General features: G+C 29.3%; 1 protein-coding gene across 2 annotated transcripts; it reads right to left on the bottom strand.

Moving 5' to 3' along the window:
* Nucleotides 1–15,446: 15,446 nt before the first annotated feature.
* Nucleotides 15,447–21,464, bottom strand: LOC117924491 (beta-1,4-mannosyl-glycoprotein 4-beta-N-acetylglucosaminyltransferase). 2 transcript variants are annotated; one of them, XM_034843116.1, is made up of 4 exons: nucleotides 21,236–21,464; nucleotides 20,314–20,391; nucleotides 18,483–18,572; nucleotides 15,447–16,814 (listed from the first exon to the last, which is right to left on the bottom strand). In XM_034843116.1, the coding sequence occupies exon 4, from the start codon at nucleotides 16,735–16,737 to the stop codon at nucleotides 15,646–15,648; it is 1,092 nt and encodes a 363-aa protein (XP_034699007.1). In that variant the 5' UTR covers nucleotides 16,738–16,814; nucleotides 18,483–18,572; nucleotides 20,314–20,391; nucleotides 21,236–21,464; the 3' UTR covers nucleotides 15,447–15,645. The 2 variants fall into 2 exon arrangements, with proteins under 2 accessions (XP_034699007.1, XP_034699005.1); XM_034843114.1 differs by lacking the exon at nucleotides 20,314–20,391.
* Nucleotides 21,465–24,278: the final 2,814 nt, after the last annotated feature.

The following is a 24,278-nucleotide window of genomic DNA, read 5'->3' as shown; positions in this document are numbered from 1 at the left end:
TGGATGACTGGCTTGTCAGGTTACTTTACCCCACCTATTTTAAAATACAATTTTTGGACCATCTTTGTCATTGATTTCCTTGGCATCTCTTTGGGTAAATGATTCCATAAAATAAATTAAAATTAAAACTATTTTATTTTATTATTTCAAATCCTCTTGCGTCAATGTCTCTCGGTTAAAATTAAAAAGAAAATCTTAAAAAATAATTTTTTAAAAAACATTTCTAAAAAATGATTTTTAAAAACAGTTTTTAAAAAAGAACAAGAGTTTGTTAGAGGAGCCTAAAATATTTTTAGAATATTTTTAATTATTACACATATTTATATAATTATTTTTTAAAATAAAAAATAAAAAATAGTTTTTTAATTATCAAATATACTTTTAAATTTTTTAAAAAAAAATAAATAACTATTCTCGAAAATAGTTATCAAATATCTTAGTTTCAAAGAATTTACTTTTATTCTAATATATAAAAATTGTGATTTTGAAATTATTTAAATACATCTAAATTTAATCCAAAATATCATTGTATAGTTTTAGGTTTTAGACTCTAATGATTCCTTGGGGTGCATTGATCATTCAATGCCATATGCCATGAGCCATGTCATTGGACAATAATGTTTTAAGATTATTTAATCATGTATAATTTTTTTAAACAAATGTTTCCATGTTCCAATGCGGATTGCACTCTCATTATTGAATTTAATTAGTTTTCTATCTAGTACAAGAAAAATATCCAATTAAAAAGATTTTTCTTCTAGAAATATGTATTTTTAATAATCAATATTAATTATTTATATGGAATATTTTTATATAAATTATTCTAGTGTAAAAAACACTTTTAGGGCTTGTTTTGAAATTATTTTTTAGAACATTTCCTTGTTATTATAATATAAAAAAATAAAAAAAAAACACGTCTGAGTTTTTTGTTGTTAAAAATTAAAAATGCATATTGTTTTATTATTTATTTATTTATTTATTTTGTGCACTTGTTGTCTAAATTTATTTTAAAAAATAATCATACAAATATCTAAAATGATAAAAAATAAAACAATAAATATAAAGATTATTTTTAAAAAATATTAAAAATATGTTAAAAATATTTATGAGTTTTCAAATAAATTTTTATTTTATAAAACATCATAGAACAGTTAACAAACACATCCTTCGTTTTTTTTCTTAAAAAAACAAATAATTTTTTTAACATTATTATTAATTATTAAGCTTTTAATTTTTAAAAATATTTTATATATTATCTTAAATGTTTGCTAAATTATTTAGGAATAAATTATTTTTTATGAACCTGCCTGCCAAGTTATGATTACTAGTATATGAATTAAATGCACAATACTAGGAATTTTATTTTATAATTAATATCTAATTTCAAAATTATTTACTTCTTAAAACATAAACATGGAATAATAAAAATCATAAGAGTGTGTTTGATAAAATTTTTATGATGTATTTTTAATTTTTTAATATTTAAAAAATTAAAAATTAATTATTAAAAAAGTATTTATTTATTATTCCATATATATATATATATAATTTATTTATTAAAAATTACTGCCAACTGACCAAATCGTACAAACTTTACTGTAGCCTAGTCAAGCACGTCAGATCAGTCTTGGTGACGTGCACTTCATTATTAGCGAGTAGTGATTTGGGTACTCGCGTGAGTGGATTCTCAACCACTACGTTTACTAAAATAGGCGGGTGACAGACGTCCATATGGATAAAGTAGAGTCATGCTAAGCACAAAAAGGACCTTACCATTTCTCGTTTTCTCGTTTTCAATTTATCGTATCTTGATATTTGTTCTGCTCTCAACTTTCCGTGAGAAAACCACCACACGTCGATTCACTGTGACGCAAGACATTTTAAACGGCTCTCTTAAGGAGGGCCTTGTATTTTTCCCAATAGGACGAGGGAGGAGGGAGGATCACGTGGAAACGCACTCATCATAAATGCGCTGCATCACCACGTGGCAGTGTGGAACGCCACATTTGCTTATCTGATTCTACATCTGGTTCTTGCATGCGCTGCAGTTCCTTTCCAGACTCAAACCCAAAACGTCCCCGTTTTTATATAAAATATAAATTTTTTTTTATCCTTTTAATATTAGTTATAATTCTATACAAAAAATTAAAAATATCTTAAATTTTTTTAATTAAATATCCATCATAAATTATAAAATTGTTTTCCATTTTAAAAAACAAAGACATGCTATTTGTAAATAAAATCCAAAAACAATAGGACATGAAAAATGAGGATTTCTAATTGATCACGTGCTTTAAACTTTATTCAATTAATATATAATAATTATTAAATAATTTGGATTATAAAAAGACAATGGGCCCACATATAAACCTAACCAACCCTTCCGTCCGTCGTCCGCCGTATCCATCAGGATGGAACAGGTGTCTCACATCTCATTTTTCATTTTCTCCTTTTATAATAAAATAATAAAAAAATCATTTATAAAATTACAACGATAATTCTTTTTTTTTTCCAAGATAAAGTCATATATCCTCTTCAATTTACACGAATTAGATTTTTGATAAAAATTTTAAAATCATTTTTAATAATTCGGGGATCATTTAAAATAATTCATGGATAATCATTTGATAATTAATTATTAAAAAATCATTTTCATAATATGTAATAAATTGTCAAACACAATAGAACGGTTTTAATCACAAAAATTATAACTAAATACTAAGGCTCTATTTGATAAATATTATATTCTCAAAAATAATTTTTGAAAATAATTTTTTAATGTTTTATAAAATAAAATTTTGTTTAGAAATTTAAAATATTTTTAATATATTTTTAATATTTTAAATATGTTTTTAAAATAATAATTATTTTTAATATTTTATTATTAATCATTCAACATATTTGTATAATTATTTTTTAAAACAACTTTTAGAAAATAAATATAAACAACAAAAAATAATTAAATGATATTTTTTAAAGATATTATATTTTTTTTCTTAAGAACAATAAACAAAAAATATAAAATAATTTTTTCGACTTTTTCTTATCGAACTTATTTTCTTAGTTTTTTTTGTTTTGAGTAATAAAAAATTGTTCTAAAAAATAGTTAATAAACATATTCTAAATATCTGTTTGAATACATTTTATATTTTTGTTTTTACAAATTAAATGATAGTAATAAGTTTTATATAAAATAATTTTAAAAAATTAAATTTTTTGATACCTCAAATTTTAAAAATAATTATATTTTCAATAATGATTTAATTCAAAAATAGCACCTAGACTTGCTCGTTGGGTGAAGCAGCAAGTCTACCATCTTTTTCAAATCACACTACTAATATTTTCTTTTAAAATAAAATAATAAAATAATAAAATATCAAATAAAATATTGTCAATCTTTTCCCTTTCTTTAAAAAAATAATAATAGACGTGTATATATGGAATTGGGAAGTGAAGCTGTAAAAAGCCTGCTGAGATTTTTCACAAAAGGACATGGTCAAAAGGTTGGAATGGATGTCGGAAAGTGGTCAAGGGAAAACCATAGTGGAAATTGCCCTAACTTTTCCCATCTCAAGGCCAGCTTGGAAATTACTATAAAATTTTCCTACGGACTTTTTTCTTTGGTTGTGTTTATTTCCCGAGAAATTTGGGTTCTGTTTGGAAAGAAAAAAAATATTTGTTTGACTTCCTTTTTTTAATGTTATTTAATGCTTCTAAGTGGTTTGGTGGTTTCAATTCAAAAAAAAAAAAAAAAAAAGTGGTTGGTACTACCCTTTCAAGCCCAATTGAAGAATTTTGGTTACGGGCAAATGGAACTAAGGGGGTGTTTGGTTCGGAGTTGGAAATGAAAATAAATATTTTGTTTTTATTTATATTTTTTAATAGATAGAAATGAATTTGATGATTTCATTTCTAATATTTAGATGAACTTAGGAATGCAAGATTGACATGATTATTTGTTTTCATTCTAATGTTTGATAATAATAGGAATGAAAATAAAAAATAAATAAATTTATAATAATATCCTTCCATATAATTTAAATTTTTTTAAAAAAAAAAAAATAAATTTTGAGTTTTTTTGTTATTAAATAATAAGACTAAATATATATATATACTCAATAAATAAAAAATTAACCATAGAAAATCATATAACCCTAATGTACAAATATTTAATTATTATTTTTATTAAAAATTTGAATAATTTGTCCTAAATGTTGTGGAAGGTTTGATTGATTAAATGAAAATCATTTGTTGCATAGAAGTAGATGATGAATGCGTCTCTAACTTTGTAAAGAAGATAAGCATGGAGCTTGAAGAATGATATAAGCGAGTAAAATATTAAATTTAGGTTATTTTATATTATCAAACCAGTTTAATGAATCATAATACCACATATTTTTTATGAATTCAAATCCGACTTATTTTCATTCCATTTCTGCCTTCTTAACATTTATCCAAACATATGAAATGAATGGGATGTCTATTCCCACTCCTTATTCTCGTATATCAAACACCCCCTAAGTTAATCAAACTAGTGGAATTTTGATATGAAAACAGGGTTGAAAATGGTATTTCAAAAGAAAATTATTTTCTTATATTTGGTTTTCTTACAAAAAAAATATTAAAAAATATATATATAATTAAAATTAGTTAGAAACGTATCTATTTTAAAATTATTTAATTTTTATGTTGATGATTTAAAACAAACAAAATGAGTATTAAGTAGTAAATAAAAATAATTTATTGAGTTTTAATTTATTTTGTAATATTTTTTTCATTTTTTCTTTCCTTTTATTTTGTTTTTGTATTTTTTTTCTTATATTTTCTCTCAAATTTTTTAGAAACCAAATATAACCTTAAGAAAAAATGGGAGAGTAAAAAATAAAAAATAAAAATAATTTTAAAATTAATAAATTATTTTCATATCACATTTTAAATTTATATTACTTATTTGACTTTTCAATGTAAAGGAAAGTATACTAATTTTAATTATTATTTTTTTGTATTTTTTTATGGTAAGATCAATCAAAGTAAATAATTTATTTTAATAATTTTTTCCTTTCTTAGCATTTTCTCACATAAGCTTACCATTTTTTTTCTTGATTGCAAAATGATGATTATAAATTACAAATTTGTTAATAAAAATATAAAAAATGCTTAAGAGAGTAACCGGCTCAATTAATTATTTTTATGTCTATTTAACTAATTTTTTTATAAGAAATTATGACCTAAAAATTAGAAAACATTAGGATTTGTTTATTAAAAAAACATATGTTTGACAATTAAAAAATAAAAATTAAATTTTTATTCTTAATAATAGAAAATAAGATAAAAAATACAAAAAAGAAAAAAGAAAATTTATTTTTAAATTTTTTTTCCAAAATATAGAAAATAAATTGAAACCATTTCAAGTCCCTAACTAAACTTTTGTATAGAAAATCATTTTTGAAATTTGTTCTCAAAAACAAAATTTCTTGACGTAGTTTAGTATAACATAAAGAAAAACATATCTTATCTTAACATGTACAATGAGTAAATCAATTAATGATATTAGAAGAAATGCAACCCTTGTATAGTAGACTGCCAGTGATAAGTCGAAAAAATGTGAGGATGACATCGAGTCATCATGCTCCTAATGCCCTAAACATGCTACAATGGTATTTTTTAGAATAATTATAAAAAATGTTATGGATTAGTCTTTATATTTTTATTAAAAGCTCTATTTTATCTTAGGTATAAAATTTTTTATACAAAATAAAACTTTTACAATACCAATATTACCCTTTAAAACTCGTTACATTAACTTCAATTCCAACTTTTAACCAAAGTCGAAAACAAAAATTTATACAAAAAAAGGCCCTATTCTCCAAAATAACTACCCTTTTCTCATTCAAAGGACTCTAGTCACATTATCCATATAAATACTTTGATTAGAAAAATGGAGCAAGTAAAGTGAAAGCAAGGTAGGTGATTGCTCCATCCGTCCGTCCGTCCATGATCGATCCAAAATTACAAAGCAGAAGTTGACAATGACAAGTTTGTCGAGATCTGATTGTATGATAATGGAATTGGGATGTCATGTTAGGATGATTGGAAGAATGAATCCTCCTTTGAGATCACATATATCCATCCATCCATCCATCTCACCCTCTCACTTTCCTTCGGAGTTTTTTCTTCCATCCTCCGTGCTAACGCGGCACCGCCCCTACGCCTTTTCTCATCTTTTCCACCACCCGGAAGTTTCCTCCTTCCTTGCCCTGTCCTTTACTATTGACTTTATAAATTAATTCCTTAATATATAATAAAAATAAAATAATAGGATTATGTTTGATTCTTCAAAAAATGCATTTAATTTTTATATCAAAAAATTAAAATAAATGAAATAAATTTGAAATAATATATAAAAATAATTTATTAACTTTAAATCTATTTTTTAAAATTTATCAGGAACCAACATAGTCCGGTATTTCTTCAATATTAAAAATATTAATCAAATTATTCCAAAATTTTGAAGATTTGATGGGTAGGGAGAGGAGTTTAATTCGAGACTCGTATAATTAGGAGTTGGTGGCTGTCAATTCATGATTTGCCTTTCAACCCATTGAAGTGGAAAAGGAGTCAAGCACGATGAAGTCACGTCTTTGTTGATTTTGAATGACAAAAATAAAACAAACACCTTTGCACTTCAATTATTTGTTGAATGTAGGTGTGTGAGGTTTTTTTGGTAAAGAAAATTTTCTAGAGGTTTTAACAAATTTTTGTCAATGTATTTAACGTTAGCAATAAGTAAATCAAAATCTTGTTTGAATTAATACATAAGAAGTCAAAAGATGTTTTTGAAAATTGATAGGGACTTTTTTTTTTTAATAAACTTAGTTTACAAAAAATTTATTTTAAGAATCGTATTCAAAAACTATTATTTAAAATGAAGATATTCCTCAACATACTTTTAATATTTTTGTGGTTTTGGTATTAATTTTTGAAACGTTTTTTAAAACACTTTCCAAAGAAAATCTAAGGGCCCATTTGGGAACTTTTTTTAAGAATAGTTTTATGTTATTTAGAATAAAAGAACATAGAAACATGTTTGTCGATCAAAAATTATTTTATATTTTATATTTTTAAGAACGGAAACATGATGTTTTCAAATAATATCTTTTAATTATTTTTTATTATTTTCACTTATTAATGTAAAATGATTAAAAATAAAATACTAGATTAACTATTTAAAAATATTAAAAACATGTTAAAAACATTGAGTTTCTAAATAGACTTTTGTTCTATAAAAATTAGAGAAAAATTTTCAAAAACTATTTAAAAACCATTATTCATAATTGTTTTCGAAAACAATGACCAAACAAACCCCAATTATCTATTTTCAATAATGTTAAATAGCATTATTTCAAATGGTAAATAATACCTAAAATATTTAACACCCTAAACTAGCAAAATATTAGAATTAAATGTTGAGGAAGAAACTAATAATAATAATACAGTGTGTTTGATTTCAAAAAAAATTAAAGTCAATAAATTGTTTTTATATATTAATTTAAATTAATTTTATTTATTTATACTCTTTTATATAAAAATTAAATAATTTAAAAATAAATAAAATTTAAATTAATTTTATTTATTTATATTAAAATCAAACATTAAAAAAACAAAACTAGCCCATAGGTGGGTAGAGGGGAAAGTTAGTGAGGCGGGTGCAGAGCAAGAAAGCGAGTGAAGGGGACGGGGGGGGGGAACCGAGTCCCCCTCAAAAATGAAGAAGTTGCTTGTGTATGGTCAAAGTAGCAAAATAATCGAGCCCACCTCCGATCCATTAAGGATTTGCCCATTCATGGACACCAAATTCCACCATCACAATTATTGACGACTCCATCGAATTATCAAACTCTCTTTTTCAGTTTCTACTGTTTTACCAAATTTATCAACCAGTTTTTAATTTTAATTTTTTTTTATTTCTTTATTTATTTTCTGGTAAAGGCCCGCCCATTTTCGTGGAGGAGGTCCTCCATCCTCATCCATGGTCCCCTGTTCTTGAAAGTGATGGAAAGGGATTGAATTTGAAGTTTTTAATTTTTTTATTTGAAGAGTGTGTTTTACAAGTGTTTTTAGGGATAATTACTTATTAAATATTTTTGTTTTTAGAAAACTTTTTAATACTATATAGTGTGTTTGATAATGATTTTAGTAAGTATTTTAAGTTTAAAAAGTGTTTTTGAGAAAAAAAAAAGTGTATAACAAAACTTAGAAAATCGCTTAAGCCCATTTGATGGTGATATTATGAAGTATTTTTGGCCTAAAAAGTTTTTTTTTTTATTTTTTATTTTTATGTTTAACAAAATTTAGGAAATGCTTTTAAAATTTTAAAAAATCACTTATAATGTTAAAAAAAATAATAATTTATAGTGTTATTTTTTTAGAGAAACACTCTATACATGATTCCTCTAAAAACACTTTATGATAAAACACTTTAATTAAAAATACTCTCAAATGCATTATAAGAATACGTTTGATAGTAATTCTAAGAAATATTTCTAATACTTGAAAAATAAAAATTTTCAAGAGTTAAAAAAGACTAGAAACGCTTTTTCACAATCACTGTCATCAAACACATTTTAAGTAAATTTTTAGATTTTAAAAAATATTTTTTAAACTTTTTCAAATATTTTTACCCTGAAAGCGCTTCCTAAAATTATTATCAAATGAACTCAAAATACGATGATTTTTTTTAAAAAAATATTTTAAAAATATGCTTATTATTTTCCTTTTTCGTTTTTTTCTTTACCAAAGAAGCCATGTACTTTCTTTGACATTTAATCCTTCTACATATCAACCTAAAACAACCCATTTCATTTTTTTAGTATATTTTAATTTATTTCATTGATTATAACTAGTCACATACAATAAACATTAATGGGGTCCAATGTGAGTACTCACCATGTGATATATATTATATATAAGTTGTAGAAAGTGGGTGAGTTATTGGGAATTGAGAGAGACTTGGGATGGTGAAAGATAAACAAAGAGAAATAGAAGGGAGGGCAACAATGATTTCTCTTTTCAAATTATTTTATTCTGCTCTTATTGTTTTATTACTTTATCATTTATTTATTATTCAGTGGAATTGAAAAAAAGGGGTTAATTAATCAATATGTGAGTTGAATCCATGAAATAAGTACCTCCATCTCTATCCCTATCTTTTATGGGTGGCTCCACTTTCTTAGATGTTAAGTTATGGGGAAATTTTTAGTTATTTTAATCAAAATAATTGAATAGCCCATAATGAATACCCACATAAGATGGAGAAGTTACAAGCTGCCATTTTTCATAATTAAAAATGAATGTTAATTAATTGTTAAGATGTAACAAACCCCCACACAAAAACAAAAAAGGATTGATGTTGATTTCTTAATCCAACTTATTTTTATTCAATCTAATTCATGCAATAATAAAAGAGTGTGATTAGTAGTCTTCAAGAATATATTTATTATCAATTATAGAAAAGTATTGATTATATCATTACTTTTATCATCATGTTGATGGTCTTATTAGGTGGTAGGTGATAATTTAATGTAATTTTATATTTAATAAATAAGAAAATTCTTTATCATATCTTGCATCATTAACCATATAGTTGGAAAAAAATGATGGTTTATGTGATTGTAACTATTCTAAATTATAACTGACCTTATCTATCTAAAAATTTATAAAGAGAAAATGGACGTTAGGCCTTTCTATTAGCAAAATGGGAAGGAAAAATAGCAAACTCGACAATGAAGATGATTTCGATAAGGATGATGAACACTATCCATGTCGAATCGAAGGGTGATATTCACATTTGCTCAATAAATTTTATGGTCATCTTGTTAGATTAAGAGAAAATGAGATCCTCAAGTCCTTTGTTTTGTCTCATTTTGGATACAGTTGGTTCCATTGAAAATGGGGTCTCTAATGAAAAAGGGGTTATCCATATTTTTAACTTAGGGTTTTTTGTTCCAGTTTTCATTTAGGTTACTAATTATTGGCTTTTTGGTTTATTATTCGGGGCTCTTGATGCCCATGTGGAATTGAGATCCATAGATTCTAAATTCTATGGGACTAATGTCTCATTTTTTTTTCTATGTATGCAAATTTTGCTTTGGATGCTAACTTTACTCTTTTGGAGATGGAGTGAAAAAGGAAAAAACCTAGAGTGACACTTAACTTCAACCATTTGGTCGGGAGAGAGTTTGGATCTTTGCAATATTCAAATCAAAGTTTGAAATAGTTAGAACATGTTTCAAGTATGTTCTCTTTTTTAAATGTAGTTCAAAAAAGTTATTGAGAAAATGAAGGCTAATTATAATAGAGAAAACAATCAAGGAGGAGTGAATTGGGTTTCTAATTTTTTTTTTTTCAAACACCACAAATTCAAGCAAAAGAAGCACAAATATAAAGAGATAGGGTTAGAGGAAGTAAACTTAGAATTTATAGTGGTTTGACACTCTTTACCTACGCCCATTCTCCTCAAGCTCCTAACCGTTAAACTTGAAGGTTAAACCAAGCTTTCAACACCATTACACTTGGATTTCAGCTCCAATGGGCTCTTACACAATCCTTTCAAGTCTCTACACACTTAAAACTTTTAACACTCAAATAGCAAGTTCAAATCTCTCAACCTAGTTCAACAATGACTTAAATACAACTCAAAGTTAGGATGAATCACAAAGGTGTACTAAAAAATATGCAAATGGAGATTTAATGCACAAAGAAAAGAATGAGAGCTTTTAATGCAAGAACAAGTAGGTAAACAAATAAATGCAGGTGTTCTCTTGCTCATAAATAAAGTGGAGTTCTCAATTTATAGATTTCTAGTCTCAAGAGCCAAAATGTCAAAAAAATAGCCTCGATCGGTTGAGTTGGAGGTTGATTGATTCACTAGCCGTTGGGCATTAAATGTATGGCAGGTGACCGTTAGGCCTCGACCAATACTTGATTGAACCTTGACTGGGAACAGTCAACTGATTGACTAGTACCCTAACCGATTGAGCCGGTTCACTAGTGCCTCGATCGGTTCACCATTTTTGGCTTGAAAACCTATTTTTTTTGTTTTTTTGCTTCTAACACTTAGGCAAGGTCTTTAAGTAAATTAATATGTCAAATTTGAAATGATTTGCCTAAGGTTCATTTGATAAAACTCGAGTTTTAATGGAAATGTAACTTTAATGTATAAACAGAGTTTTTAAAGATACATGAAAATATATGAAAATCTTAGGTGCACCCATGCATTCATCTTACATATGTTTCCTATGATTAAAAGGTCTTCCAATTGTCTTGATTTTGCATCCATTGATTCTTTGATGAATTTCCAAATTAACACTTGAAATTCTTTATAATTCAAACCTATTAACAACTTAACCATGGTTTGTTATTATCAAAAAGCGATTAAGAGAACTCTTGGGCTAACAGTTATCTATACATGTTTTGTATTTGTATTATGAATTCATTTACTAGATATAGAGGGTTGTGGTTGGGAGATTAGAAGGGTATGAGTGTTAGGCCTAACTTTTTACCTTGGATTGTTTGCTTGTGGGCATTTGTTTGGGCTAATTTTTTGCTTGCATTTGTGCTTTAGATAGGTGCTATTAGGCCTGGCTTTTTTTAAGCTTAGTAGAAATATTATTTCTGTAGTAGGTATGGACTTGGTGTACTTAAAAAGTTAAGTAACAATCACTTGATAGGGTGGGTGTCTTTAGGTAGGCATAGAGTGCATCCAGCCTATTATATGTCTTCCCATTTTCAATTTAATACATTTGCAACTTTGTTTTTGATTGTGTGTTCCTTCCTTGCTTATCAAGGGAAGCTATGAACTAAAACAACCGATAACTATCTAATCCTTCATAGTTGGCTTGCATTCTTTTTACTCCTTACAAAAGACAAGTTCTTTATTTTGTTCTTTATTGATTCCAAACTCTGGGACTGCTTTGTGTTTGTTTTCACTTTTTATAGTTGTTGCTACGTCCTTAAAATGGATTTCAAAGCTACCCTTACCCATGGATTAAGAGCCCTTGTTGAGTCTTGTGTCCCCATTCTTGATCTTACCTTAGATCTTAGTCTTGGGGATTTACCTATTATGGATGAAGAAGACTTGGTCTGCCATGAGAGTTTTTCTAAGCTTTACCTCATAGGTAAAGTTTTGGGTGAGTCAGTTCCTCTCAAGTCCATTTATTCCAAAATAAAAGCAAAATGGAAGACTTCAAGTGAGTTTTGTTTTATGGATTTGGGCAATGACTTCCTCATTAAATTCCCTTCTTCTAAGGACTGCACTAAGGCGTGGGAAAGATTTTTTTCCATCTAAAAACAAGTTATTGTCCTTCAAAGATGGAGAGAATAATTTGATTCTTTTAGTGAGACTTTGAAGGCAATCACTTTTTGGGCTTGGGTGATTGGTCTTCCTATTGAATCATGGGAAACCAATACAATTTTAAAAATCATGACTTAAACAAGGATGGTTTTAAGAGTCGATCAAAGGAATGAAGAGATTGCAAAAGGCTTGTTTTCTAAGGGTGTTTTTAAAGGTGGATTTGAGTTAAATTTGAATTTAGGTACTACAAAAGATGCGAGATTAAGTCAACCATAATAGATTATGAGAGGGTCCTAGAGAGTTGTTTTTGTTGTGGCCTTACTAATCACAAGTTTGATGAGTGTACTAAAATGAAGAAAAAAACAGGCATAATAATTGAAAAAAAAGAATATAGATTTTAATGATACTAATGGTGAAAATGAAAGACATATTGAGAGAAGTTCTTTTATGAGGGAGTCGGAATCTTGGATTGAAGTCCAACCAAAGAGGAAGACCAGGCCTTTGGGTTTAAAGACTGGTTTTAACCCTAATAAAGGTCACTCTAATTTGGGAAATTTTTTTGCTCAAGATGACTCATTTAAGGGTAAGAAAATGAACAACTTAGGTGTTATTAAGGTTTTTGCCACTGAAGTTTTAGGGAACATCCTTTTTTAAAGTAACCCTAAAGATGGTGTTGTGGATGATAAGAATGTGAATCAAGATATTCAATTGCAGGGAAAAGAATGTGAGAAATTACCTAGCAAACTCAGTCTTACGGTTAAGGAAGTTTTGCTCACTTCCAACCTTATTTCCATGTTTGAACCTCTATCTAGTGACTCTCCTATGGAAATAGATTTGCTTGGTAGAAAGGGTAAAGAGGCTATAGATAAGGAAAATTAGAGGGCTTTGATGGAAATTGATAGTAGTGGACCAATTTTGGGAAAAAGAGAAAGAGTTGAGGGCTTAAACTCTTCCAAAAAGTATATGGAATGAATAAAAAAAAGGGGAATATAGACAATATTTCAATAATTATTAAAGAATATATGACTTTAAGAGATAATGTGTTAGTTGTCAAGAACAATGAGTTCTTAAACTTAAAGATTGAAGGTGACTTAAAAATAGTAATAGATTATTACAATAAAAAGAGTAATATTCATAGTTCTATTCTGTTATTAATGAAGGGCACTTGAAAGTTATCTCAAGATCTAATTGTTTGTAACTGTCATCATATTTATAAGAAATCAAATAAAACAACAAATTATTTAACTAAAAAAAGTATTTGTAATATAGAATTGATCATTTGGTAATTAAATTTTCCTAAAGATGTTACAAAATTTAGTTTCGAATATTATTGTGACTCATCTTTCAATCGAATTTATAGGTATTTTGCTTCATAGTCTCTTTTCATAAATAAATAAATAAATAATAATAATAATAATAATAATAAACCATTCTAAATTATCACCATAAAATGAGATAATTTATGAAACAAACACTCTAAATTTTATAAAGAGCGAGAATTTAGATCAATTTCTCAATATTTATTTGTATTTTTAATTAATTGAACCTAGATTTTTGGCTCAACCGTTTAATCCCTAAAACCATAAATGACCAATTCAACATTCATATTCCAATTTAAAATCAATCAAATTATTCTTTGATCTGGTTATTTATATGGATCTCTTCTTTTTTTTTTTTTTTTTTTTTTTTTTTTTTTTTATAGAGAATAATGGATAAGATGACTTAAATATTATCCTAGGTGTGAATCTAAATAAGCATACAACCAAGTAGGAATAGGCATTATAGGTAAGAGAGGGGACAAGCAGTGATCAACCACTTGGACCAGTGGGCCTACAGGCTACAACCACTCCTTGCCTCCAAACCCAAACCACTGAATCCAATAAAATCCAAATTTTAAGTTAAAAGAGAAGTCAAAACTAAACAGTGTTTAATTATTAAGTCATTTGTTTTTTAATATTTTATTTTTATTAAGTATTAAAAATGCTAGAAAATCTAATATATTATTTTTAGTATTTAGAAAAAATCAAATATTTTTAATTTTTTATTAAGTTCAAAAATTTAAAGTATAAATAACAAGTCAATAAAAAAAATGATTTTTTTTTATATTTAAAAGTAAATTATTTTTAACAAAAAATTTTAAAAAACAAATGCCACCTCTTAATTTTATCATGTAAAATATAAAATCTCTTATACAAGGAGCATAGTTTTATCATACACTTTTAAAAATCATTTATTATTATTTTTTATATATTTAAAATTTTTATTAAACCATTGTCTTTTCAATATAAATATTTAGGAGTAATTGTCTTTAAACCTGTTATCACATTTGGAAATAATTAGACCAAATAATATATATATATATTAATATTATTAAAAATTAATTATTTGAAACATAAATACAAATATCATTGCTTTCCACCACTTATTTTATTTTTATATTAAACTTCTCTTTTTAAAAGAAGAATTTGCTTTTATATTGAATTCATCTTTTGAAATAATAAGTTTATTTTTTACTTTTTTTTTTTTTTTTTTAAGGTAATGCTAATTTTCAAACAGAGGTTCCATTCAATCGTCAAAAAAAAAAAAAAAAAAAGGTCTGAGAGGAAAGCGAAAAATAAAAGTTGACTAAACATTTTCTTTTCTTTTCTTTTTTTCTTTTTGGGGTCAATGTTTTAGAAATAACGAGAGAGGGGAGGAAGAAAGGGAAAGTAATCAAAGCAAAAGCAAACAATGCAGCTTTTTTGGACGAGGCTTAGGGTTTGGAAATCGCCCTTTTCTGACACATACAGCAAAAAGGCAAAAGCAAATGAGAAAGTAAACAAAGTCAAAATAAACCAAACACCCCTCCTTTTTCTTTGCTAGTTATAGTCTTATAGACAGGTAGTGTGGATGGGAAACAAATAGCATACATCATCCTACCCTCTTCTCTCTTCATTATTTTTCTTTTAAATGAAGCAGCATCTGTAACTGTGACTGTGACATACCACCCGTCACATTCTGGTAGTTGGAAAAGACCAGCAATGGGGTGTGAGGTTTAGGGTTCCATGCAGCTTACAGGGATCACTTATCCTTACTTTTGTTCTTAAGCATCATCTTCTTAAAAAATAGCCGTTGATCTCACAACTTTTAGGGAACATCCGGGCACAGAATAAAATGGTGTAGATACCTACCAAGTTCATTGCCTCTAAGGTAGCAAAGAAATAAAAAGGGAAAATCTGATTCAACGTTGAGGAGTACCCACAAATTTTTTAGATTATGTAGAGAGAAAATTGGAGTAGCCAACTCAAGAACTTTCATTCTGATGGCCGTATGCAACCCCCAGGGAGAAGGAATCTGTACTTAACTGCATTCTCTATCAAGTAAGCGGGAAGATTAACTGCCGAAGCCGAACGGGGAATTGACCCCATTTTCTTGATCAATTCACTGAAGCTGTACTCTTCAGGAAGCATATCAAAAAGATCATCCCCTTGACAAATGAGCTTCTGAATCCTTGAATGTTTTAGAAAATCGCTCCGTTTAACTCGGTCTGCATGGCTGTAAGCAGTCATCTTAAAAACAAACTCCCTAATGTACCGAAAGCAAAAGCTACAGTGCCATCCGGCATCTGAAAGTATAATATTAGTTAGGCGTGAATGCCGATACTGAGTCCATGGGCCATAAATGTGGGCCGAGGCTCTCCAGCTGCTGTAGTCCACCGGGAATTCAAATGAGTACATATAGTGCCTCAGTTCGAGATGCAATACGGGTGGCACCTCATCACACCATTGAAGTAGTTTTATGGTATGTGGGCTTGGAATCTCATCCGTATCTGACATTATAAGGAGGTCACCATTGGAAATCCCTGTCCGGTGAAGTAGTCCATTCATGGCACCACGTTGCTCTGACTCAAGTACAAATGGATCTTTATGTGATCCACGATCTGCAGCTCGGCCTGAAAACACACCATGGGCAATCTTGTCCTCAGCAAAGGCAAACCGCGCTCTATTTGAAGCAAAGAAGAGGGGCTTGGGGATGCCTGTGAAAGTGGTGTTGGACTCCAGGATTACAAATTTTGAGACATAGGGATGGAGCTCCCGCCACCTGACCTCAAGCATGTCTAGCTCATTGCTGAAGATGATCGCATCAAAGACACGACGGGGTTCGGATCGCAGTGACCAGCCATGGAGACGGCAGAGGTGGTCCATCGAGACGTTCTCTGCATAATAGTGAGGAACACGTATGAAGGGGGGAGGGGGGTTATCCCATAGAGGTCGAAAAAAGTAGGAGATTTTCTGGCCATGAGTGAAGATTCCAATCACACAAATGGGCACAAGTATCAGCAGTAGGAGAAAAAGAAACTTAGGTGGTGCTCGTCTGGTGGTGATGCGTGTGGGTCGTGTGGCCATGGTTTGAAGTAGAATGATTACATAGGGAAGCAAGTAGCATGTTTGCCCCACTTCATAGCTCTACGAATCTGAATTGTCTGCATGAATGTCAAAGTGTGTTAGAGGCTACAATAGAAAACGAATGCTCTTCAATTTAAGATAGAGAGAGAAAATGCGGAAAAAACAACTCAAACAAAGTTTATTAGTATAGAAGAATCAAGTTGGAATCAAAATGGTTCATTGAGCTCAGCATTACATAAATCTCAGCAACAAGAAAGTACTCAAAAAAATTTCTTAATTCAATTTCATTAAATAAGGAGCCAAAGCTTCCATTCTCCATGGACAACAGAAAATTTCCATGAATTATATTCCTATTATCCCAGACTGAACTAGCAATGTCCATCATGCAGGGCAATTGGCTCCTGATCCAGTATATCTGCACTTCAGTGCTATGTGAAACTTCTATTTGTGGGTCAAGTCTCTTGAGGATTTTTCACCTCATGGGCAGGGATTGTGATATCCCTTATCAGCTGTCAGGGGTGGTGCACTGTAGCCTTGGCTATGGAATGTTTCTCAAGGGACAATGTAGATAAACTTCAGTGGTGTCATCAAGAGATGATTAACTTGGGGAGAAGCCTAAAAACCTATATAAAGAAAATAAGTCTAAAGAGCCCTCCTATATTTTGATTTATTTATTACATATATTCACCGTCTTTTCAGCAGCTAAAAGCATGGATGGGGAGTTTGAGTGACAACTCTCAAATAGCACCCTGTTGATTGAAATTGACTGTGTTCTGCCTAAACAAAAGAGGGATCGAACATTTGGACCATGAGATCAATGACCAAGATTCCTTCAGGAAAATGACTGGATAGCAGGGGAGGGGCAGGGTAGCTTATGGCAGTTACTACAATATCAATACTCTTCTGCAAGGACATTGTTGGAACTGAGGAGCTCATTCTAGGTATTATATAATTTCATCTTTGATTTTAGTTGAATGCCAAAGAAGAAACAAACATCCTGAACCAGTTTAGCTACCTATGACTAATTATATGAGCAAATCCTTCTCAATCTGGCACCCTCATGGATGATGAATTGGAAATTTTGACAAGGGATTTTCCAATGTATCTGATGAGACCCATTGTCCTTTGAGCTGCAATTAGCCAAATGAAAGCACCACCAAGAAGTTTGGTGCAGCAAAGCAAGGGATCATATTGAGTCTTATCATCAAGCTGAACAATGCCCTAATATATTTCTCAGGTTTTTGGTAACTTTCATCATAGATACAAAAGATATATCAATTTGATGATTAAGTCATAATATTTTTTATGCACTTAATTTTTCTTGATTACCTATTTATCAAATTTACAAATGAATATTATATCATATTGAACCAGTCTCATAGTTTTCTCAACACAGGTTTGCATATATTACATAAAGATAGGTGACCAGTATAGTCCAGAACAACAGTAAGCACTCAACTTTGCTTCTTATAGAAACAATAACTCACTAATTAAAATAATTAGGATTCATTAAACAAAATCACTAAAAATCATTAAAAGTTATGGGTGGGCATTCTTGTCATCACAATCATATAATCTCATTTGAGGAGATATCAACTAACATGACCAAACCAAATAGATACTGATAAATGACATAGTCCCTGATATTCCTACAGTCTCTTTCTGAGAGCAATAAATATTTTAAGGGTTTCCTACAGGTAACTTCTTAAAAAATAAATGACTATTAGACGTTGCATTCTACCAACCTGAACATAAATGATATTGTCATGGTTGCCAAGCTACTTGATCCTCTTATATGCGAGGGGATAACTTCTGTAGAGATTAGGACAAAATCCCTGTCATGTAAGAGAAGATCTCATTATATCAAACACAACAAACCTGATGCTTTAACATAGATGAATAAAGTAAATTTTTGTGCATAAATTGGCTGCCAAACAAAAAAGAAAAAGAAGAGGAAGAAGAAGGAGAAGAAGAAAAGGAAGGGGAATTCCATCCATAACAATATTCCATTGAGTGAGTGAATGAATCAGGTCTGCCCATCAAAACTCCCCATGAATTTGCCCATGTAATGAAATTGGAGCAAGATAAAAGGAGTACCTAGCATCCTAATCAGTAGATTCAATCACATCCTGATGTGATTGAATATATTGATTAGGAAAGCAAGTTGTACACTGTTGACATAGTTAAGGTTCTTAAAGATAGAAAGGTAAGCAACGAAGATGGATAGAAAGGTTTTCAAAATAAAGCATGTATTTGAATTTATAACCTATAACTTGAATTAGGGATGACCATAGAACAGGCTAATTGGGTAACTGACCCAATGCAATAATATAAGGATTCAACTATTAACCAGTAGGATTCTAACCTTTAAATCATGAGGGTTTGGGACAAGATAGGATCCCAATTAATCTTGACGCCACTTGTTATGTACAAGGACACAACGTTATGATGGCCTTTAAAGCCAGATCCTTTTTTATTTAGCATAGAAAACAATGTCAGTTCATTTGTGATGAACAAAGACTAGCTAATTTAGAGCTCCATCCTCTTTAACCATATATAGTTGCTACACATATTTGTGAAATATACAATAATAAGCAGCACAATATTATAAGCCATCAAACATATCTTTATGCCCCCAACAATATGGCAGCGCCCTGATATGCCCTGAATTGGGCTTAAATGGGGTTAGGAAGAGATATTCCTTTCCCTGGGGAATTCTAGGTAGGGCATGTCCATTCCAGATCTGCTCCTGTTGTGATTCCAGCACAACTTTCTATACTATTTGAAAGCAACTTAGCAGTAGTCCATTCAGAAAAAATCGGAAGCCAGTTATCGGGTTACATTTATGATCCAAATTCTAAAATAAAACAAAATTTGGAAATCATAATGAAAAAGCAGTGATCAGAAGTGCAGGTTTGACAACTCTGTATTTTTCTTGGAAAGGTCTATAACAATACTCTTGTGAGAAGATAATCATACATTAGTTCACCATGATAAAAACATTGACAGCCAAACAAGAAGGAGTTATATGGTATTATGATCCAAGGCTAAGACAAAGACGATTGAAAGACCAAAATGACAGTGGGTCAAGACAGCCCATGACTAAACAAGGTTAAGTCCCTTTGATATCATGGAGAAATGATATTCATGCAACCCAACACAGATAGCTTGGGTGAGTTTATCTAATCTACAATTGTATACAAATCATAATTCATGGCCCATTAATTTGCAGAGTCATGTGTACTGCATTTGAAAAATTTTATGAGTTATCAAAGCTTATTGATGTTGACTTGCAGTCTAGTACAGTGTCCTAATTGCTTTATCTTTTATTGTGTATAAGCTTTTTATTTTTTATTTTTGTTTTTAAAGAACTCTCTCACATTGGCTTTAATAGGAACCAGTTCTGTGTTATTTTTATGGTATTTATACAGACACAATGTGTATCAGCTGACACTTCCTTTACCCATCAATTTTTTTAGGTGGAAGTTGGTGAAACATAAACATAGACAAAAGTTTACAAAAAAACTGTATACACTACTGCCTTCACAAACCTTAGGAGGGGCATTAAAGGGTTACCTCCATAAGCCAATGCACCCCTTAGGAGGGGCATTCACACACCTATTCACAAAAAGACTTTGTTGAAAACATGATGACCTACATGTGGAAATCATGAGACATTTTTATCCAACTTTCAAATTGAAGATAATGGAAAACAAGTCACATAAAGAAACAATATTGAAATTCACCTTCAGAAAGATGCTTTCTCCAACCAAAGTTGCAGTATTGTCTGGGAATACTAGTTAGCTTGTACGAAATTAACTAACAAAGCTATATCCTAATTAATACATTTGATACATTTATAACTTTGCACTCTTCCTATGAGAAATCAAATTATTCGTGAAGCTTTGTAGGTATAGTTGAGAGGATCAAAACAAGGAATTATACCAAATTCGAAAATGACACTCACGCATGGAACAATACACACTGAAAAATCCTACCATCATAAACTGAAAATAATCGGCTCAACCAAGTTAACAACCATCATTTTAGTCCAAGTACAGTTTCTTTGTTTGATATCGATGGAACACATCAAAACAATAAAGAACATAGAATTGGCAATTACTCTGTTATTTCATTTCCAGAAAATACACAAACAGGGAGATTTTCGGGTCACGAGGCATTGCACATAAAATTTTTAGTTGATTCAAGCTCAACCATCACACATCGAAACGATGGGGACAGATTACGAACTTCAAGAGAAAAGTCAACTTTGTATGTTCCCAACCAATATACAGAACACGACATAAACCCTAGCCAAATTCATCCAAATGTTCTCATAGCAGGTCAAATTTCAATTCTAAACATCACAGTCAACACCGAAACGAGAAGTAAACCCTAAAAATCTGAATTCAGTCAACCAAAAAAAAAAATCAAGAGATAAAAAAAATCACAGCTACAGAGCAGCAGAGAAGCAATTAATAGAATTCATGAGATTCACCTTTTCAGAGTCGCAGAGCTTGAGAAATGCACGGCCCCTGCATTTCCCGCGAATTCACCATTCTGAAATGAGAGGAATTCAACGCCGATTCTGGAGGGAGAAAGGGAGGAGACCTTGATCACGTGCAAGGCGATGAGCGGACCGGAGAGAAGCCAGGATGTTCAGAGGAAGATTCAATAGCCTACAGTAAAATGTGGTGGGCCTCCGAAGAATCCGCCTACGGATATTTAAACCCTGGCCATGGTTGATTGATTACATGGAAGGCAATGCTTGATTCTTTCGTTTAGTACCATGAGATGGGCCGTAGGGAATCGGGTCCCGACTGCGTCATTCTAGCCGCTATGTTGGAGTGATATAACCATTTTGCCCTTTTCCTTCGCAACAAATGGCTCACATCGGCTCCACCCCGTGGTCGGGCAGCTATATAAATCATAATCATAGACCGTCCATTCAAATGGACCAGAGGTTTGAAAATTATGCATCACATAATTCAACTTTAGTGATGGTTTTCGTAGGTATCAATGATTAAATTATTAATTGACAAGGGATAGTTAGTGGTTATCAGTATAATCATAACGCTAAATTCAAATCCACGTGAGCTTAGGAATCGGAATCATTAATGCATCGCATCTTGTAGTTGTATCCATATAATCAAATCTTGGGGCCCATCATTTCATCCTGATTGGGCCTTCAATTTCAAGGCCCACCCAAGTTCATGGACCGAGTCCTAGGGCCCAACTGTAGGTCTAGTGAAGCCTCCGAATTGTTAATAGAACCTTTTTTTTCTTCAGTTAGTTTTTTCTACACGCATATTCACACTTTAATAAAGGCAAAATTTGGTGCACAAAATCCAGATTCGATGAGGATTAAAGTCGTCTTCGATGGAACGTTCTAACTTTCACCAACCCACTACCGTGACCAGACAGCTTTTCTTATGCTTGCCATAATCTCATCACTCATGTTTTTTTTTCCTTTTAAGGTTAATTTCGAGAAAAACAAAAAGGGAAGAAGCTGAACCATTCACACTTTCCACATGGTTGTTCAACAACCGTTGTGGAATTAATCGGTTTGAAAAAATTTCTGGTCTTTGAGGTTAGTTGTGTCATTTTTCCAAAGTAAGAAGGTGTGATAAATTTATGATAAAAGATTTAAGGGGTGTTTGGTGCCCGTGAATAAGGAATGAGAATAGATATTTCATTCTTTTCCTTTCTTATTTTGATTTGGATAAATTTTATAAAAGTGGGAATGAAATAAAAAATGATTGCGGCGTAAATCAAATCTCAATTATAAATATGATTTCCAATTCATCGCAAGTAGATAATATTCTCATATAAAAATATAAAATAATTTAAAATTATTATTTTACCATTAAATTTCATTTATTAAGCCTTAAAGTCACTTCATTCCATGATAAGACTATCTTTTTTAGTAATAAAAAAAACTATCAAAATATATTTTTTAAAATAAAAATATAAGGGTATTATTGTTAATTTATTTATTTTTCTTTTCCATTTCTTGTTATTATCGAACATTATAATGGAACAAAACAATCATTCTAATCTTGAATTCCTAAATTCATCTAAACATTAAAAATAAAATCATCAAATTCATATTCATTCACTAAAAAATGAGAATTGAAACAAAATATTTATTTTTATTCCTTATTTTCGTGTATCAAATACCTCCTTAATTTCAAAATGATATAAACACAAATGATAGATGAAATCATCTTCAATCTTTCTTTCATATATTTCTTTTTATTTATTTATTTATTCATTTCGATCTTGAGATGACAATAGATAAAGTTTTTTTTAGCCTCCCCATTTGCTTTGGGATAAAATAAAGTTATAGGTGAAACTTTCAACCTCAAGCTTTTGCTTTTGAATAAAGATACATAGGCTAAGGATGAGTTTGAAATATCTTTTTTTTTTTTTTATAATTTAAGAGGTATTACTAGTTCTTATCCGTAAAAATAAATTTTAAAATAATTTAATTTATTTTTTATTTTCCTTTTTTAACATAGAATAATTTTTTTTTAAAATAAATTATAATATTTATTTTTAATATGATTAAAAATATTTAAAAGTAAAAATAAAATTATACCCATTGCCATTCCTATTGGATATCACTTTCTTTTGAAACGAAAGACCATTTATTGAAAAAGCAAATTTTGATGATGAATTAATGAGGTAAAAATTTGTGGCCACTCTTAATAAATAATTTGTAATATTGGACTATATTTAGCAATGGTGTTGGACAAGTTTTGACATTGAATTTTTTTCAACCGGCAACATGATATGTAAAGTTTAAATAATAATACTAATAAAAAGGCCAAAGTTGTCAAATTGTCTAAATCAACGCATCCTAAATTTGCAAACAGATGAAAATATTCAAAACTTTACTAAAATTAACTTCTAAATTTTTTTTATATATAAAAAAAACCTATTAGATACTTTATTTTTTAAAATTTATATTTTTTTATTGAGTGGGGTACAACCCATACTCTTGTCTATTTTTTTTTTTTTCATTTTCAGGATTTTTTTCCGGGTCAATAATTTAGGGTTTGTTTGTAACTATTTTTGATAAAAGTTTTTTATTTTTCAAAATAAAAACAAAAAAAATACATTTAATAACCAAAATATGTTTTCTATTTTTTGTTCTAAAGTATTTTTAAATAACATTTTCAAGTTATTTTAATTTTTTTTCACTTGTTTTTTTAGAATTGTTTTAAAAAATAATTATACAAATATGTATAATGATTAAAAATAAAACATTAAATATAAAATTTATTTTAAAAATATTAAAAATAAGTTAAAAATATTTTAGGTTTTCAAATAAACTTTTATGTACAAATATCAAAGAACATTTTTTTAAAACCATTATAAAAAATTGTTTTCCAAAACTATTTTCAAAAATAATTATCAACATACCATTAATTAGTTTTATTTTTTTATTTTTATTTTTATTTAATAACCTTATTTTATTTTATTTTAAAATTTTCAGAGGGGAAGCTAATATCCCATCATGGGTCTATGATCTCATA

Source organism: Vitis riparia, chromosome 11 (genome assembly GCF_004353265.1).
Source record: "Vitis riparia cultivar Riparia Gloire de Montpellier isolate 1030 chromosome 11, EGFV_Vit.rip_1.0, whole genome shotgun sequence".
Classification (NCBI taxonomy): domain Eukaryota; kingdom Viridiplantae; phylum Streptophyta; class Magnoliopsida; order Vitales; family Vitaceae; genus Vitis; species Vitis riparia.
Note: the sequence above shows the minus strand (reverse complement) of the source record. Positions and strands in the feature narration are given on the sequence as shown.